The 18,573-nt window shown below is 46.4% G+C and overlaps 1 protein-coding gene across 1 annotated transcript in view; it reads left to right on the top strand.

Annotated features, from left to right (window-relative positions):
- Positions 1-785: 785 nt before the first annotated feature.
- LOC103363359 (putative uncharacterized protein C1orf196) overlaps positions 786-18,573 on the top strand; it is a 21,232-nt gene continuing 3,444 nt past the window's right edge. The window contains exon 1 of the mRNA XM_008290093.1: positions 786-861. Coding sequence (XP_008288315.1) covers positions 786-861 — 76 coding nt within the window. The remainder of the gene's footprint in view (positions 862-18,573) is intronic.

Genomic DNA, 18,573 nt, shown 5'->3' with positions numbered 1-18,573 from the left:
AGATGGATCGAGGGGATTTGCATGGGGTAGGGTGGAGGGAGTAGAGATGTGAGAGAGAGAAGTGTTGGTGCTGAGGCGCAGCAAATGAGGGCTGTGGAGAGGGGAGGAGGGTGGGAGGAGTGAAAAGGGGGCACACAGATCCGAAAGCAGCGGTCCTGTCCTATCCATGCCCAGAGGACAGACGCTGAGAGTGAAGGAGGGAGGGAAGAGGACCGACTCGTACCTGCTGTAGACGCTTCACTCGCCTCCTCTCATCCAGCCAGTGTGGAGCCGCAGAGGACTGTCAGCCTGTACAGACGAAGCAGCAGATCAGAGTGCTGGCAGAGCAAGTGTGCCTCCAGCTCTGCTACCTGCTCCGCCACCGTGCACGACTCTCCCCCACGCATGCACATCAAAATGCGATCGCAGAGAACTTTCTCCCGCGCGCACACACTCACACGCTGACAGGCAGGCGGCGGGCGGCACACCCCCTCCCGTTATCTGTGCGGCGAGCGGTTCTGCTCATATCTGTGTGAGCAGCGACGGGCTGCGTTTCAGTCCTCAGCAGCAGCAGCAGCAGCAGCAGCAGCAGGACGGGTCCAGAGGAGAGCGGTCATCACCACACATCACACACCAGCTTCTACTACTGAAGGCAAGCCTCCCTCCTCCTCCTCTCTCTTCTTCTTCTTTCCTTCCCGTCCTCCTCTTTCTCCCCCACCACCCCGTCCTGATGTGACGCAGTGTTGCTGACCTTCTCCTATCATTCTCCCCTCTCCTTCTCCTCAGCGTGGGCCAGTGGGACAGCCATGGAGGACACCCTCACCTGCAGCCATGCCACCTTCTCCCAGGTGTTTGGACGTCAGGGACAGCTCATGCAAGCCAGTGAGTAGCCTCGATTACACCTCCTCCTGACAGACCATTAACCACCTGCATGTCCCAGCGTAACTGGTCTCCACCCTCAGCGCTTCCTCCACCAGCCCATCCTCAGTCTTAATGCCATTTTAATTGAGCTGGTGGTAAAAGGTGCAGCCAGACCTCTGTGCCGTAGAGGAAATCTGTTTGCTGAGGAAACCTGGGTTGTACATCTTCAGTGAGACAAGGATCTGTGCTCATGTAAAGGGCAGTAAGTGCTTGTTCCTCAGCAGCTTGTGTGGTTGCAGCTGATGCACTTGAAGTTTCTGAGGAGCTGCATTAAGTTGTGTTGCATTGGGACGACAAAAGCACGTTTTTCAGACGGGATGGACTCGGGGCTGTGGTGCACCGGGTTGCATTTGAGCCAAAAGAGGCACTTTGTTGGAACTTGAATGATTGGAAACAGACTGTTTGGTTGATTAGTTAATGGATCAGTTATGAAGGCTCGTTAGCAAAACTGAATCTCTGCATGTTTTCAGTCAGTACGTTGAACTCCAAAGCAGCAGACGTGGATTTTTCTTCAGGTGTCACATCAATAACAAAGGTTCCAGCTGATACATATTCATAATGCAGGTATCGGCGAGGTTGAGTCTAACAGGCTGCGACGCCACCAGAGAGCCTCTCAGACTGATAACTAAATTATTGAAAACTGAATCTATCAAAATTTTCAGGGGCGTAGACACGTTGAGCACAACCTTGGAGCGCTACAAATGAAGCATACTCAAGTGATATCTTATTATGTAATGCACACGGTCAGAATACATATTTCCCCTGAGATGGAAAAAAAAAAAAAAGAAAGTGCAGAGATTGACTTATCTCCAGAACGAGAGTGTCAGCTGCATCCTCCCTCATCTGGCCTGCTATCTCCCCTCACGGAGCCGTGCTGCGAGAACTTAGCCGACGCCTTTGATGCCTCTATTCGGCCATAAATGCAAAGTGATTCTTCACATAGCGTTATGAGGGATAATGAGGAGAGTAAAGCCGCCTTAAGAGTTGCATCCCATGCATTAACTTTGTCACATCCATTTGATATCCTTGTGTTTCTCATCATTACCACCTGGAGAGAGGGAGAGACGCCGGGCTGGAGTTTCAAAGCAAGTGTTATTAAGAAGAACTGACTTTGTGGAGCTAATAATGGAAACACATCAGTCACTGGAAGATTCATGCTTCTCCACCAGTGTTTCTTAATTAAGCTGTGTTTCAGGATCTTTGGGATTTTGGATGATTTTTTAAGAAGATAAAAATGTAAATCTTGTGCAGCGGATTATTGTTGTGTTCGCTGAAGTTCTTCGCCCCCTCTTTGCACCGGAGCGCCCTTTAATAAATAATGCACTTTGTTTGAACGTATCCCTGGGCTTAACACTCTGTTGATAAGAGCACATTACTGTTAAAGGTTCGCAGGGCCCTGATTAAAATTCTGCTTCTGCCAGGCTGAGTGTTGGAAGCATCTGGAGCGTTGTTGATCTGATGAGCATCTCACTGGTTTCATGTTTCTACGGCGAGCAGAGGCGGCGACCTCATCAGGATGTTGCATGTACAAAGTCAGACATATAATGCAGGCTATAGATGCTCACATGTGTGCATTATGAATGCATGTTTCAGGGTGCTATACGTGTGACAGTTTGTCTGGAGGGCGTTAGAGAATAAAGGGAGGTAAACCGAGACGAGGGTGTGTCGGTCGGCGCTGAATGGTTGTATCACGTTGCATCATGGCCGACAGTAAAGCCGCTCTAACCTTCAGAACAAACGTGTGAAAGTTTTAGAAATTTGTATCCAAGAGAAGCTGCAGACGTCGAAACACTACGGATATGATTGAACGTGCTTCTTCACCACTTTGACTCGTGACAGACGGCTTCTCGTGACCCGTCTGCATAAATGGCAAATTACATGTTTTGTTGATTTTTGACGTGAAGAGAAGTAAATACATCCGCCGCAGCAAACAGACATTAAAATAAGCCTGTCTTCAACTGTTATTTCTTTTTGGGCACCTTTCTGGTTTTGCTCATTAGGACTTGCAAGGCAGGCCACGGATTTCCATTAGAGGCTGTCAGCCGGTGACAGTTTCAGCGCTGATAAATTCTCTGAGTCTTCAAACCTTGTGCTAACACTCAGCAGCCGAGTGACGGAGGGTCTGAAAATGAAGCTGACTGATGCCCACTGAGCAGGGGAAGGCTATAAAAAGATATCAAAGCGCTTTCAGCTTGCAAAGTTCCACCTTCTGAAATGACATTAAGAGATGTGAAAGTCAAAACAAGATCTAAAAGAGCCAGAAAACTTTCGGAGAAAATAAGTATGCATGTCGGCCGGCCACAAAGGTAAAGCCAGACTCCAGTTTGACTGCAGATGAGCCGTAGGACGGTTTGGCCGTCAGAGGAGCGGCGCTCTGTTGGTCCTGGTGATGTGCCGACACGTGGAGGAGCTATCAGAAGGAAACCCCATCTTCAACCTCATCACCAACATCAGCTTCTGACGTCTGCAGAGACGCTTCTAATTGGAACAGAGGAGCTCTTTGGAGAAAGACTGGCAGTATTTCATAAAAAGACGATGAAGCAGGAGGTGGAAGGACTCTGCTGTGTTGTAGCATGAGAGGATTCAACTGTTATCTGTGATGTCTGTCCCTCACGGTGCTCTGAGGACCTGTGGGTCTACGGGTGGTTCTGAAGGCCGTGATGCTCAGTACATCCTACATTTTGAAGTTCATGAACTAAAACATGCACAAGCATTTCAAGAACATCTGCTACTGTTTAGCTCTTTAAACTTCATAAATCAACAGAATATGTCATTTAGCCTGAAGTGGGTCAATATTTGCATCCAGTTAGGTTCATTTTATTCCTTTGTAGAAGGCTGAAGAGGCAGAACTGTACACAGCAAATATTAGAAGAATGTTGTCTACAGCAGAAGTCTGCTTTTTTTTTTCTTCCCTTTTTGTTTCTTCTCGGTTTCATTCAGCTCATTGTTTGATCACAAAGAGCCTCGTGAGACTTCGGTACGATGTGTGTACACTATCGGCCTCATGCAAATTCTGTTTGATCGGGACCACAATGAATGGGTTAATTGTCAGAGTGGATGCACGAGCAGGAGGATCTGATCCAACAGATATGTAAATGTGAGTTCCAGCCTGCTGCTGCTGCTGCTGCTGCTGCTGGGTTTTGATGTATTTAGCTGAAATTTGCTGTTATGCTAAGTGACTTTTTTCTTTTTTTTTTAACACAAACATCTTGTGAGGAAGCGGAGTAATGACAAAGCACCAGAGCTGTTAGTACACAAGCGCAGCAGCTTTTTACAATTAGAGATGTGTTCTATCATTTGCAGCGTTTACAAGATCAAATCCTTCCTCCTGTGCAGAGTGTGAGACGTGTGAAGTGCTGCTCAGCCAAAATATGTGAAGCAAATCTGTAGCAAGGTTTCCCTTTTGTCCTGAGAGCACTTTGCAGGTACAGCTGTAATTTTGTCCTGAGTAAATAGCAGGTGAAGCCTCTGTTTGTCAGAGCTGCATGCATTATTTACTACATTTCTGCTCTTCTTTCCCCCTGCATTGCCTCCTCACCCTCCTCTTTGTCTTTGCTTTTAATTTTACCAACATTTTGTCCTACTTTTCGCTCTCAAACTGCTTGCGGCAACAGAAAGTTCACGAGGCTTAACACCTACGTGGAAAAAGCCTCGCTGCATTTGCACAAATCTCTGCAAGCTTAGGCTCTGCACCTCCTTGCCCAAATGGCCGTGCCCTGACAGTGCAGTGGTTTCAGTCACCTTTCTGCTCCACTGGGCCAAAGGGATGTGAGGATGGTGTGCGGCTGCCTGCAGTGCAGTCCTCAGAGGCCCATAACTCTGGACGTCTTTATTCTCCCCCTCGTGTTGAACCATCCTCACGCCTCGGCGAAGCGGCGGTGGGGGTCAAGGTGCTGGCTGATGGCCAACGTTCTCATCCCTGTTAGAGTCCAGCACTGCTGGCCATCGACCCTAATAGTAAGATAATTCATACAGAAACACTCTTTTAAGTGCTTCTCTGACTGAGTCACTTTAAGTGCAGGTGTGTACTAAAACTAATCTCATCAGAGCAAACTGAGTTTTTGCCAGATAAATAAACTTTGCCCCCTTTTCCGCTTCACTCCATAAAAGCTCAATGTTAAATATGTAAACAACGTATATGGCTGCTGCTGCATCTGCCTAATACGTCCCTCAGAATAGTTTATCTACTCTGACTTACATTATTGATCCTTCCTTCTCCCCGGGTCTCCCCAGCAGCACTGAAAATCACTTCCTCAGAGTCAATACCAGCCTTAGATCTCCTTCGTCTTCTCATCCCCGTATTGGATTAAGGAACCTCTGTAGAGCCGCGGCCAGACGACCACACGTGTCATCAGTCAGTCAGTACATCCCCACCAAGCTGTGACCGCCTCGGGCCAGCCAGAGCACCAGCACCAGTCTGTATCTCCTAAAAATAAATGACTAGTTGGTCAAATTCCATTAGATTTTTAAACTGTGTTTATTATATTGCTCTGTGCAGAACTCCAGCTGTGTTTTTATGCATAATTAGGTGTGTTTAGTTTAGCTGTTAGCTCTGTCTCAGGACATCAGGAGGCATCAGCCGCTGGTTTCTGTGTGGAGTTTGCATGTTGGTTAACTGGTGATGAAAATCCCTGTGAGTGTGATGGACCAGCGATCCGTCCCGCCTCTGGCCCGGTGTCGGCTCAGCTCCCCCTGCAGCCCCCTGGAGGATGAAGGTGTTACAGCCAGATGGATGAACGGGAGCTTAGCTGCTTCAGGGAGGTGGAGATCACATGTGTCTTCATTAGCACACTTTCCCTCCGGATGATCAATAAACCGATGGGAGTTCACTGACCGCTGTGTTTGCTCTGAGAATCAACTCGTCTGGTCTTTGACAGGAGATCAACATGTTCCTCTTGACTGACAGGAGTCTCTCGCTGGATGGAGATGCTGCTCTTAAGAGATGCTGAGCTTGATTGATTCCTGACCTGCATGACGAGACAGATGCTCAGCTCGAGTAGAACGATAGAACATCCTGATCATAGTTTATATCCTTTTATTAACTTGTTGGCATTTTGCCCCCATTTGAAAGCTGACTCTGGTGATCTTTATAAGAGTCACAGCTCAGAGTCTGCAGCCGGCCAGAGGCTCTGTGAGGTTGGATTTTGGCACGGTGGTGCTTCGAGCTAAATGCTAGCATCAGCATTCTGAAATAGGCACATGACAGCGCTAGCAAGCTGGTGTTATGCTCACATCATAGTTAGCAAGGTTACCTTCACTAATGATGATGGTGTCTTCAGCTCAGCAGGTTTTCTTTGTCATCAACCAAACAGAGTCTGAACCAGGTTTCATGACATCCAGCTGAGTTGAGCAGAACCACCACCTGAGAAGAAAACCAAGAAGTTGTGCACCACATTTCTAGCCAGTCTGTCCTGTAGATGGGTTACAGGTGGATCAGTGGTTAGCACCGTCGCCTCACAGCTAGCAGGTCACCGGTTCCCGTGCAGCGTGGGTTCTCTCCGGGTTCTCCGGCTTCCTCCCACAGTCCAGAAACATGCTGAGGTTAATTGGTGATTGTAAATTGTCCGTAGGTGTGAATGTGAGTGTGCTTGGTTGTCTGTCTCTAAGTGTAGCCCTGTGATAGACTGGTTACCTGTCCAGGTGAACCTGCCTTCACCCTGAGTCAGCTGGGATAGACTCCGCCCCCCATGACCCTGGTGAGGATGAAGGTGTAGAGATGATGGATGGATGTCCTGTAGATGCAGAGATGTTTCCCTGAATGAGTAAACACTGTGATGTGTGTGTGCTGGAGGGACAGTGAGACATCTGGGGAAAATTATTATTGGACAAAATGAATCAAGAGATGAATGAAATGCTGTGACGTGAACACGCCGATCCTGATCTGTTAGCCGTGTTTGCATTCCATGACTGTGCAGCGTGTTATCTGGGCGAACACCGGCGAGGTCTGTTTTCACACAACACAAGATAAAGATGGTTAACAGGATGTGTTGTGAGACTAAATGTGAAAATTCAGCTTTAAAATGGGAGAAGAGGTGCAGATGTATGGGTGTAATTTTTGGGAGATTTTCTCAGTTGCTGCTTTCCAAAGTTAAAAAGAAACTTTCACTGCGTGTAGTTCTGCATGATTTATATGTTTTATACTTCTGGACAGACATAATCCTTCACGTTACTGTGCAGAACTAATTTCCACCCGGTGCTCGCTGCATCCGTCTTTGCTCCACAAACAAACTATTTGTTGCCGCAGCGCCACAAAACTCTTAATGTGCCTCCTGGATCTTGTGGACAAAGCGCTCTGCTGTTGTTTAAGGCGCTTCATCCGGTGCAGCATAGTTTTAAAGGATTGTAGTAGTTTCTCGCACTTCTAAATTGCTGTGCCTCTCGCTGCTGCTCTTTTTTCTTAATCTCCTCTGTCTTTCCCTATCTCCTCTGCACACACACACACACACACACTCTGCTAGGAAAGTGAGGTTATTGCAAAATTTTAAGTGGATGCACATAAGCTGAATACTGTGCGCTCAGCGAACACATCTCTGGGATTTAATAGTCACTCATCTCCACCACTTTAAAGCAGCTAAATTTGTCACTGCTCGATCTGCAGTGTGCACACGCGGCGCTGCCAGGAGAGAGCTGAAGGTATGAACAACAGCAGATTTCACGGAGAGGCTAATCCCGCTCATCTTGTCGACTGTGTGTGTGTCAACATGTGTGTACTGTAAGTTATCATTTAGGCTCCTAACGGGGCTGAAACACATTGCAACGAGCAGCTGGACAGAAAAGGATTCGTACAGCCGGAGCTTCACGTCCCTGCTGTGCTTCCTGCGTCATTGAACCCGCCGCCCGAGTGCTGACTCTGCATATCTGCCCCACCGTGCCCAGCACTTCTGGCCTCTTTTTTTCCCTTCTCCTTTCCTTAGTTACACTTCGCTTTTTCCCAAAACATCATCTCACAATCTTGTCACAATCCGGCAGAAGAAGAAGCACAAAGAGAGGAGGAGGAGGAGGAGGAGGAGGAGGAGAGGGATGCTGGGACGAGATCAGTCGACACCTACAGCACAGAACTCAAACCGAGAACTTACAGAGGAAACTATAGTTAAAAAAAAAAAATTCAAGGTCTGATTTGCAAAAACTCTCACCTCGTTGCAGCTGCCGTCAAGTACCTGAGCTGCAAAATGTTTAAGGCCTGTTACAGAGCACAGCGTGATTGTTAACGCTACCCTGTTCCGTCAGACTGCAGAAAACAGTCGTAAGGAGAATGTGGAGAGCTCGGAGACTGAATAAATATGCATCACTAGTTAGTGCCGGCGCTCCCGTGGTGATGAAATATAGCCTATTCTCCGGGGTGCGTCTGTTTTACATGCAGGGCACGCGGTTCAGGGATGGGAGTGACACGTCTGAGTTTTCCTGCAACGATTCTCTGCCCACAACCTCCTGACAACTGGAGAGACGTTCCTCTAGTTCAACTTGAGCCTTTTGTTTTCATTAAAAAGTCTCCATGTGTGTTTTTTTTAACAGTTGCTTCATAAATTAGAGGAAAAGCAGCACGTTTGACCAAAGCGCAGGAAGTTCGCTGCTGTTTTGACAGCGTAGGAGCTAATGAGCAGCGCCGGGTTTGAACCTACGCACTGTAAATCAGATATGCTTGTGAGCTGAGCCGCTTGACTGTACATGGGCTCTGCCACCAATTTATACCGCAACGGGAGGAATATATTTAATGCCAAGAGTTTCTTAAGAAGTCTGCGGAGTGTAAGGAAGGAGCTGGGTTTAATTTATGTCACTTGATCACAAGAGAGTAGAAACAAGTGGAGCTCATGATAAGCGACTCTTAATAAGAAAAGGCTTCACAGTGGAAGCCGCTGAGGAGATGCCGTCCTTCTGGAAGGAGAAAGTTTATTGTCAGGATGTGAAATGTCTGCAGATGAGAGTCTTTACATCAACATGTGTGAAGCAGCCGCTCAGGGCCTGCTTTGTTCGGCACCCCTGGATGATACGCCGTCACACGGGGAGCGCGTCGCGTCACGTTAGCTGCTGGTTTAGTTGACGGATCTGTTAGTGACACCATCACTGAGGTCCCGTCTCAGACTCTTAATGCTCTTACTGGCTGATTTCCACATAACTGCTGCGAGGACGCCTCTTCAAACCCGTCGTACGCCTCAGACTGATGCGGTAAAGTGACGCATTCACAAAGCGCTGATGTGACTGATGGAGTCGTTTGTGCTCATTTGACCAAACAGCTGTGATTCCTGATGCAGGTACCACGGCTCTGAGCCTCAGACGTCACCTGTAGCCAGCAGAATAGCATCCAGCACTAAAACAGCATTCCTTATTAGCTAGATTATAAAGTACCACCAGCTTACACATCATCTTTGTGTGTTTGGCAGGAAAAGAAGCAAAACATTTAGTGGAAGCAGACTCTCATGTCTAAGGAGTCAGAATGAGGCCTGGCAATTAGCGTTCTGATAATTATGTTTTTAGAAGTCAAAAGCTTCTTACACTCAGAATTTATTTAGATTCCTTCTTTCCTGCTAAATAAATAAATGTGTCCTTTGGGAGGAACTCGTCTACTTTGAGTTTTCTCTCTTTCATGACCACCAGCGTCTAGACTCTGTTCAGGCTCAACTTCTGGCATCACTGCCGGCTCATCACACGTCTGCTTTGCACACACCACATCCAATACATTTACCAGAAATAAAGATTATTTTATTTTATCTTATTTCTTTGGACATTCTTGCCTGAAAAATGACCAATTAGTAAATTGTTATCAGAACAGTTTCTGATTTATTTTCTGTCACTGAACTAAATTTAATAGCTCTTCATGTTCTCTCTTCTCCAGTTATTCATTTAAATGCCAAACAGAAGTGTCTGTCACAGCAGCATAGAGTAAAAACAAAGACAGTCATTACAGACTAACAGCAGCTGTATAATAAGCTATATAATGTATACGTAATATAATATTTAACACTTGTTTTTATTTTATTTTTTAGTGTGTAAATGTGTGTGTGACAAATAAAGCTTATCTTGAATCTATAAGTAAAAACGACCAAACCGATGTACAGAACGGACTCAGAACTTCAGAAAACTGAACGCAGCCAAACATGAGTGACCTTTGTAGCGCAGTTAGCTCCATTGATTTGGTGTAAAGTCCCTTCTTATGAATCTTTTATGCTATTTCTCTTTTTCCAGCCCCTGTGTGAGCGCCCAGCACACTGAGCGCAGATCAGAGATGTTGAACAGATCAGAGGCGCCGGCTCCGTCCACAGCCGCATCACACCAGCAATTATGTCAAGTGGTTTCTGCATCACAACTCTGATGCCATTTGGGTCCAGAGCTGTCCTCCACAGACGTGCTCTTGCAGAGACATGCTCGGCATCATTAAGCAGCGCTCAGCTCGCTCCTCTCCGGGCTCACGAGTAGCAGCCATGTGAATATGGAGAGCGAGCACCGTTTGGAGTGTTTGATGTGAGAGGGAAGTGAAAGAGCCCACGAAATGTGTTGGAAACAGTTTTCTCCACACAGGAGTGTCTAACTTGGTAATGTGTTCAGCTGAAGTGCCTTTGAACTCCCAGAGTTGTTTACCTGCAATGAAACGTGTTAATGAATGATAGTGGTAATACCTGCGGTCTGAACCCGGAGTGGCTCATCTACTGTTCTAGACCTGCTCTGAAATTGAATTTGTGAGCATCAAAGTGGCTGATAATGATAATGGATTCGGAGCCGTCAACCCATATTAGAGCAAATTTGAAGTTCAGCTGTTTAATCCCTCATCTGTCTTATTTCAAGTTCGGGAGTTGTGTGCTACCTGCCATTGTGCCGCGGCTCTGACCCACTTTCAAGTGAAAGACGGGTTCAGAGACTCGCTCACAAACAGTCCTAATTGGCTGCGGCCTTGTCACCGGTGCCGCCTGTAGCCCCGGCTTTGGAAAGGCACTCCAGCGTGCAGCCTCTGGATTCTGAAATGTCATGTTTGAACTCACACAGGTCTGCTCTAACAAGCAGTGTTTACCCCGACTGTGAGAAGACGAGAGGATCCTGATTCGCTCTCCTTATCTCAGCCGATGCAGAGAGGTTTCTTCTCTTCTGTCTGCCAGTTGTGTCTTCAAAGTTTCTCCTTAAGCTCGTTTTCATGCTTTGAAGCTGCTGCTGAAAACAGCTATTAGCGATGCACCTTGCTTTCCCCGGTCCATTTTCTGCTGCCTGTTTCTCATTCCTGCGGAGCCAAACGGTGACGCTGTGCTGGGATATCTGGAGCACGGCGCTGGCACTGACTTTTTCAGGTCTCACCGTTGAAACCCAGATGGAAGATGTTATCGTCTGAGTGGAAGAAGCATCGCTTTCTCCAACAATACATCTTTGAAGAACACAATGCAAATGAAAAAGTGTGTTAAAGTTTCCCTTCCTGAGCTGCTGCTGCTGTCATTTATGCTGCTTCTCTCCACCTACACATCTCAGAGCAACATGTTCTTATCAAAGGAGCGATTTGAAGTTTCTAACTGATGTACACGGAGAGGAGGTAGATTGCAGTAAAGTCAGTAAAATAAATCCAAACACAGAAACTTCTAGAAGAGCAGCAGCAGAGCATCGTTATATAAGAGAACCTGAGGGAGGGTTTTAAAGGATTTCCTGTTTCCTGCTGTCTTTACCTTCTCCTGCTTTGTAATTGAATCCAGCTATTATTAGAGACTTTCTGTGACATTAACCCCAAGATTAAAATCACTTAAGCAGTCCGCTGGCTGACCTCTAACCTTCAGAATAAGAGCACCGCGACTCGCTCTTCCTGCCATTACACACACCGTTGCACCCGATATCAGCGAGAGCTGTTCCTTATCTGCAAATTAATTACCTGTGTGTGAACCGGAGTCTCGGCTGAGGGGAGGAATCTGAGTTCGAGTCACAATCTTCCGAGTGGTTTCATCAGGTGTTGAAGAGGAGGCCCGAGGCGGATTATCAAAGGGCCATCGGAGGCTTTTATGTTCAGCCGACGGTTCAACACGCCCCCCGAGATTTGTTTTTTCTTAAGTCTTTGACTCAAAGCAAGAGCAGCGATTGCTGGGTGTTGATCTTCTCACTAGGTGGCACACTGATCAAAGTTATGCAGAAATCAGTGGAGGGCACTTTGCCCCTGTTACACCACGGCGGAGGCAGCTTTGTGTGTAATTAGAATAAAGTTATGTTTTATTTATGCATCAGGTACGGAGAGATCAGACGGTTTTCTTGTGGTATTATTGGGAAATAATTTCAGTTTTTATCAGTAAAAGTGTCACGTGTGGAGGTTTTATTCAGATGTTGATCTGATTGGCTGTCATCTATTATTTAACACACTTTGCCTTTTTAATGTGTGATGTTTTGGATTCGTTTCCCCGAGTTACCCCTCAGCCCTGCTGGTGGAGGCGCCGGCAGACGTTTAGGAGGAGATAAATGCACACGTGTTTGTCACCGCTTCACGAAAACAGCAGCTTCTCAGGCCGCTGTCAGCCAGACAGCCAACAGACGGGGGTTCTCACTGCATTGTTTGGAGCATGCATCAAAGCCACCAGGTGGTGGCAATGTTGCTGTGGGCAAAATGAAATCCCTCCTGCAGCTTCTGCTTCCACGCTGGAGCTTCATGCTTTAATGTAGAGCCGGCTGTCACAGTGTGCTTCAGTTTGCTGCATCCCAAAGAGTTGGGAATGGTTTCACCTCATCTGACTACCTAAAATAAAATAACAGTACACTACCTGTCGTACGTCTGTAGGTGAGAGTCGTGTGCAGAGGTGGCGTTTTGAAAGATGATTGGGAGCGAAACCTTCAGCGTTCATGTCCTGAGCTGAGAGCAGCGTTTGATCTGTTCGCCAGGAGCTGCTGTTTTCAGATATGCAGATCAGACGTTGCATCATCATCCAAAGGATTTCAGATTCATGTGAGAAGTCGTCTGAGCTCATCTCCGTAGTTTGGCCTCAAGTTAAAGCGTGACGTGGTTTTGTTTTCTCAGTTTGGACTCTTTAGCTCCGTTATGAGTGAACTCATTAAGCGCTGTCCGTTTACAGATCAGTTTACTGTCAGACTGAGCTGCACCGGGCCTTTTGTGGTTCTGCACAGAGCTTTCCAAAGTCTGAGAAAATCACCTTGATGATGTCATCTCGAGACTTCACAAGCATTTTTGGGGCATTTTCTGCCTTTTTAAGCGAGCAGACAGCAGAGATGTGACAGAAAGCCAGAGGAGGGAGAGATTTGGAATGACATGCAGCAAAGCTCCCCTCCTGGGCCTGAACCAGGAATATTACGGTTCACGGTTGGTGTCTGAAACGCCCCAGGACTACAAATTACCACCAGAAAGTCTGATTCTGGAAACGAGAGGTGTGGAGTTTGGAAGATGTGGGCATTCATGTGCTCTAATGAAATACGCTGTGGAGATGCTTTATAGGAAATTCAGGGATTCTGAAGCTTGGCTGGTGGTACGGACTAAAAGTCAGGAAATCTGTTGCTCTCCACTGTTTTGATCATCATTTTCTTCTCTGGACCGGCTCGCACGAGTCCCTCAACCGGATGTGAGTGCAATACTAAATACCTGCTGGATGCTTCAGAGGTTTTAGTTTCCTGTTTTGTTATGACAATGAACTAAACCAGGTTCTAAAATCAATGTGTGGAAGAAACAGGAGTGTCCAGCTGCACAGAGGCTCCAACTAAACCTGAAACCTTTAAGATAACTTCAGATAAACTTACCAGCCACCAGCCTCACTAATGCCCCTGTGGCTGAATGAGGGCACATTTCAGTGTTCACAAGTGGGTGAACATCAAGATGCCCTAAACCAAGCAGCGCATGTGGACATTTTCAGGATTAGATTTCAGCATCTCGTCGTTATTCGTTGCGTCTCAGATGCTGCAGGCAGTCTGAAGAAGTTGCTGCATGACACGATGCCCAGCGGTGGTTTGGATTTTGTGCTTAAATGGTCAGCGGCGTTCCCAATGAGCTGTTTTAAATTACAAAGGGTCTGACTTAGAGATAATCAATATGCTGCTGCACTGTATAGTGAAGAAACCACTCCTCTGGTTAAACAAGCTTCAAACAGCAACGTAATGCATCCTTAGTTTGGCCAACAAACCACTTTCTGAGTTTCCAGAGGGAAGGGCTTACTCTGTTTTTACATTTTATTTTATTTTTTTAGATTTGGATGTGGTGTTTCCCAGAGAAAGTGCAGAGTGGAGCGTTTGCAGGGAGAGCTGAAAACTTTTTCTGCCCCGCAGGCCTCGTTGTGAAGATGTTTTCCTCCAGGCTGCCCTCCAGGTCTTTGCTGTCTTACCTTTAACAGCTTTCACTTGTTAATAAAATGAGCTGTGGACAAGAAAATTAGGAATCTGTCTGAGGGCGAGTGAGTTCAGGTTCTCAGCAGCCGTCTCTCAGATCTTTAAGTCAACACTCTCCTTTAAGCAGCACACGATCAGCTGGACTGTGAACTGCTTCAGTGATGGAGGTTTGAACTCAAGTGTTTTTAAAGCTTCAATTTGATTTACTGAATGCAAAATGGTGAGCCATAACATTAAAACCACCTGCTTGCCATCGTTGTTCTGCCAGAACAGCTCTGACCCGTCGGGGCAGGAACATGTGACCTCTGGGGGGTCCTGTGGTCTCCGGCTTTGGGACGGTGGTTGTGTTTGCTGAGGGGTGGGCCCTCTGCGGATCAGTTGTTCTGCTGCGTCGGATGCTCCATTGAGGCACCTTTTGATCCTCAAGCTGTTCCTGAGCAGTTGCTGGTGGAGAACCCTGCTGTCGGGTCGGGGGTCGAGCTCGGTCTGCTCGGCTTTGTGTCGGAGTTCCAGCCACATGAGGAGAACGCTGGGCTCTAACAAGAGGACCAGTAGTGTCACTGGTTTTAATGTTGTGGCTGATCCATGTATATAAATGGTTTGTTTGTTTAGCAGGATGCTAACATGTGACCCATAAAAACAGTAAAAATCTTCCTCTCACGCTGACTCATGAATATTTTCTGCCCCGACACATAAAGTAAAAAGAATTTACTCATAATAATAATAAACTGGATTAAACCCCTTAAACATGAGCGGTATGTTTTAATATTCGGGGTTAACTGTTATAAAAGATATCATCGATTTCTGTTTAATGATTTGTTCACACTTTATAGATGAAAACAACACACATGCAGCCAGTTTCAGATTCTCACAAAGCTAATGACATTCTGATCCACTTCAGCATGTTTTGTAGAAACCATAAAGTTTTAGCTGAAATGCTAAAACAAAACGGTGACCACGGTGAACATTACACCTGGAGAGACTGGGGTGAAGCATTTTAAAGAAGCCAGAGCAGGAGTAGAGGCTCCTGGGGTCGGCTCTGCTCTGTGATAGTTTTGATAAATCTTATTTTCACACACACATAATTGTTCGTTAGAGACACGTCTGATGATTCCTTCTTATGAGCGCTACAACAGGACATGCTCAGTAGACGTGTGTGACAGACTTTGTCTTTCTGGGTCTGACTGAATCGAGTTTCGCGTCTGGACGATTACATCAGACACAGTTCAGTATCTAAACGAGCCAAAGCCTGATTGCTGCGCTGTGGGAACTGTGGAAATGAGAGTGAAATGCAGACTTGAGGGACTTTGTGTTGCCGTGGACGGAGCAGAGACGGCTGGCGCTCTGCCTCGGCTCCTGTCTGCCTCATTGTTTTGGGCACATTCTCGTATTTTTCAGTTCTGGGCGAAATGCAACAGCGCGCACACAAAAATCCTGAACCCTCACAGTTTTTGTCACGGTCAATCTCCTGCTGAAAATCTGTTGTCACAATTATGCTCTCCATGATCGCGCTCGCGTTCCCAGGTTCACCCATAAAGACAGACAAACGCTTTGCGGCTGCATCAGAAACACATCGGATCAAATGCTTTCTGAAGGACAACACACAGCTGCAAAACCACAAGGCTTCACTAGTTTGGCTAATAAATGCTTCTGTGGTTGTTTCAGTGGTAGTTTGCACAAAAAGATCTCATGCGTGGCTTCAAAATGATTCAGAGCTGAGAGTTTAGATTGGGGTGGAGTTGTTGTCAATGTGTGATGCTGAGGTGATAATGAGGCTGGAAAAGCTGTCTGTCAGATAAACTGAAGGCAGATGGTTCCCCACAATAGTTTACATTTTGAAATATCTGCATTTACACGGTGTGAAAACATCCTTTATGACTGCACAACGAGAAAACTCCATCAGCACAACAACCACGAGATGCAAACCCGGGTCGGCCTCAGAAACTGGCAGCTCGTAGTTCTTTAAACGCACAAAAACAAACCTGAGTATCGGCACAAAGTTCGACGGTCTAATGAAACAAAACTCACAGATGAAGGAGTCGATGACCCGGAACATCCCGTCTGTCAGACACGGTGATGCTCGTGTTTTTAGGTTTGGCTGCTGCAGCAGGAGGAAGCAGAGCTGAACAGGAGCTCGGTGTGTGGTTCAGACGCATCAACCCGTCCGACTCCTTCCAGCAGAACATACGACCGAAGAGTCTCAATCTGTGTCTCCACTAAAAGCAGAGACTCGACAGCCAACAGGAGCTGAGGGAGGCTGCAGTGAGAGAAGACGCCTTGATGTGTTTCTGTCTAACTGCTGTTCATCCCTGAAGTTTGTGTTTTTAACGGGACACATCTCCCGTACAGTTTCATAACGACTCGATCGAATGACAGCCGAGGTTTGGGCATTAAAGGTAGTGTTTATTATCTGATTTCAAATTGAATTTTCTGAAGCACAGAACCAACAAAATGTGTCTCCATCCAAATACTTAAATACTCTTATAGGTGTGGATTGTGTTTTTCGTCAGATTGATCTGCAAGTCGATGTGATTCACTCCACATTTCAGAGACGCCCTCTCCTGACAGTTGCATCCCCGTGGGGGGGAAAGAATGTCCAATTTCTCGAGGGTATTTCGTCGTACAATCAGCGGGTGGATTGGATCCTCCAGGAGACAGTGAGCACAAAGAGCCAAACAAGAAAATTACAGGCCTGCGCTGATGCTGTCAGGTACGGAGCGAGGTTCACTTATTTCTATGCAAAGCAAACTCCTCGTAGCTATAATTGATCTGTCCAAATCTCTGCATTTGAACAAACCTGCAGTTAACTTTGCCGTGGCATGTTTTTGCAAAGCTTCAACATCAGCGGCTCTCATCCTGAGTGCAGGAGATGCCCCCTGCTTTGGGTTCAGTGCAGGCTTCTGTGCCTCCACGGCGCCGTGTTGTGTATTTATCTGGCATTGGTGTAATTGAAATGTAGCCGAGCTCTCTCCCTCTCTTTCCTCTCTCGGGATTGCCTGGGAGTTTTACAGACTCACCCGTCCTTTCATCTGATTCGAGGCCTTTTGGGATCGAAATGTGACGTTTCTGGAGCCTCCTCAAATTGCCTTGGCAGCGGCTGGCTGGCTGGCAGCCTTCTGCGACCGCTGGTCTCCAAAGCCAGCGCTAGCAAAAGAGTCGTTTCATATTCCTCCTCATCGCGCTTCCTGGTGGGACAGCTCGCTGAGCTCATTTGAATATGTTTGACTGTATTTCAGACATCTGCATTCTAAAAACTCCCCAGCTCGTATTTTGTGTGATTTCACAAATTAACAACAAACCTGTACAGAAACTGGAGCGGCTCTCGTCTCCCACAGCAGGGACAGAGTTTTATGAGTGAGCTGGTTTCCCTTTTTTTTCTGTGCATATTATATCCTCCTTTCACAGAGACTGTGGCGGCTGACAAAACACCAACATGCCTCATTAGAGTTCATTGTTGATGTTGTTTTGCTCCTGTGGGTGGCTACAAAGATCGTAATGAGCTGTCCACGTCTCAGCGCCACCAGCGGCTCTGGGCCACCTGTGTGTGGGAGGGCGCCTCGCAAAAATACAATATCCCTCTGATTTGCATGATTGTGTGTTTTACTCTCTACATTCAGAATACAGAACATTTCAGAAAAATGCTCAGAATGAAGTGTTAAAGCATAAAAAGGTTGTGAAGAAAAGAAACAGAGATGTGTTCACATATCAAACAGAGAGAAGTGCTGACGTGCTCTTTTACAAACGTTTGTAGGCTGTCATGTAATTAGAAATTAACTTCTGAAACGTACTCATTAATAGCTGTGGGGTTTTACGGTGGTATGCATGGACTGAAAACACCACAAAACCAATCTAAGATGCTGTCACTGTGCATTCAACAGCACTGTGGTATACTTTGAAGTGTAATTATTCTATTCTGTGAAGCAGCAGTAACACTTCAGCTCTATAATGTTGAAATGTTCTGCAGCTTTGAGTGATGAGCTTGTTGTTGATCAGAGTAATCAATAGTCAGAAGTGGCAGAAAAACTCTGACTGGTAAATACAGACAGAAGCAGAGGACCTTGAAAGAGGATTTAGCAACATTATAGAGCTCATGTATGCATTTGAATATTTACTTATCTCCCATTAACACACACCTTTTTTTTCCAGTTACAGAAGATCATATTAATGTCTTTTTCTGAGGTCTCTCCTTCAACAAAAATAGTTTTAAAAATCAGATTTATTGCTGAGTTTGTGCTGAAAATAGGAAAAATCTATCAGGACAACATCCATCCATCATCTCTACACCTTAGTCCTCACCAGGGTCATGGGGGGCGGAGCCTATCCCAGCTGACTCAGGGTGAAGGCAGGTTCACCTGGACAGGTAACCAGTCTATCACAGGGCTACACTTAGAGACA

The sequence above is a fragment of the Stegastes partitus genome, unplaced genomic scaffold (assembly GCF_000690725.1).
Source record: "Stegastes partitus isolate 25-593 unplaced genomic scaffold, Stegastes_partitus-1.0.2 Scaffold14, whole genome shotgun sequence".
NCBI classification, from domain to species: domain Eukaryota; kingdom Metazoa; phylum Chordata; class Actinopteri; family Pomacentridae; genus Stegastes; species Stegastes partitus.
This window is presented reverse-complemented; position numbering and strand designations above follow the sequence as displayed.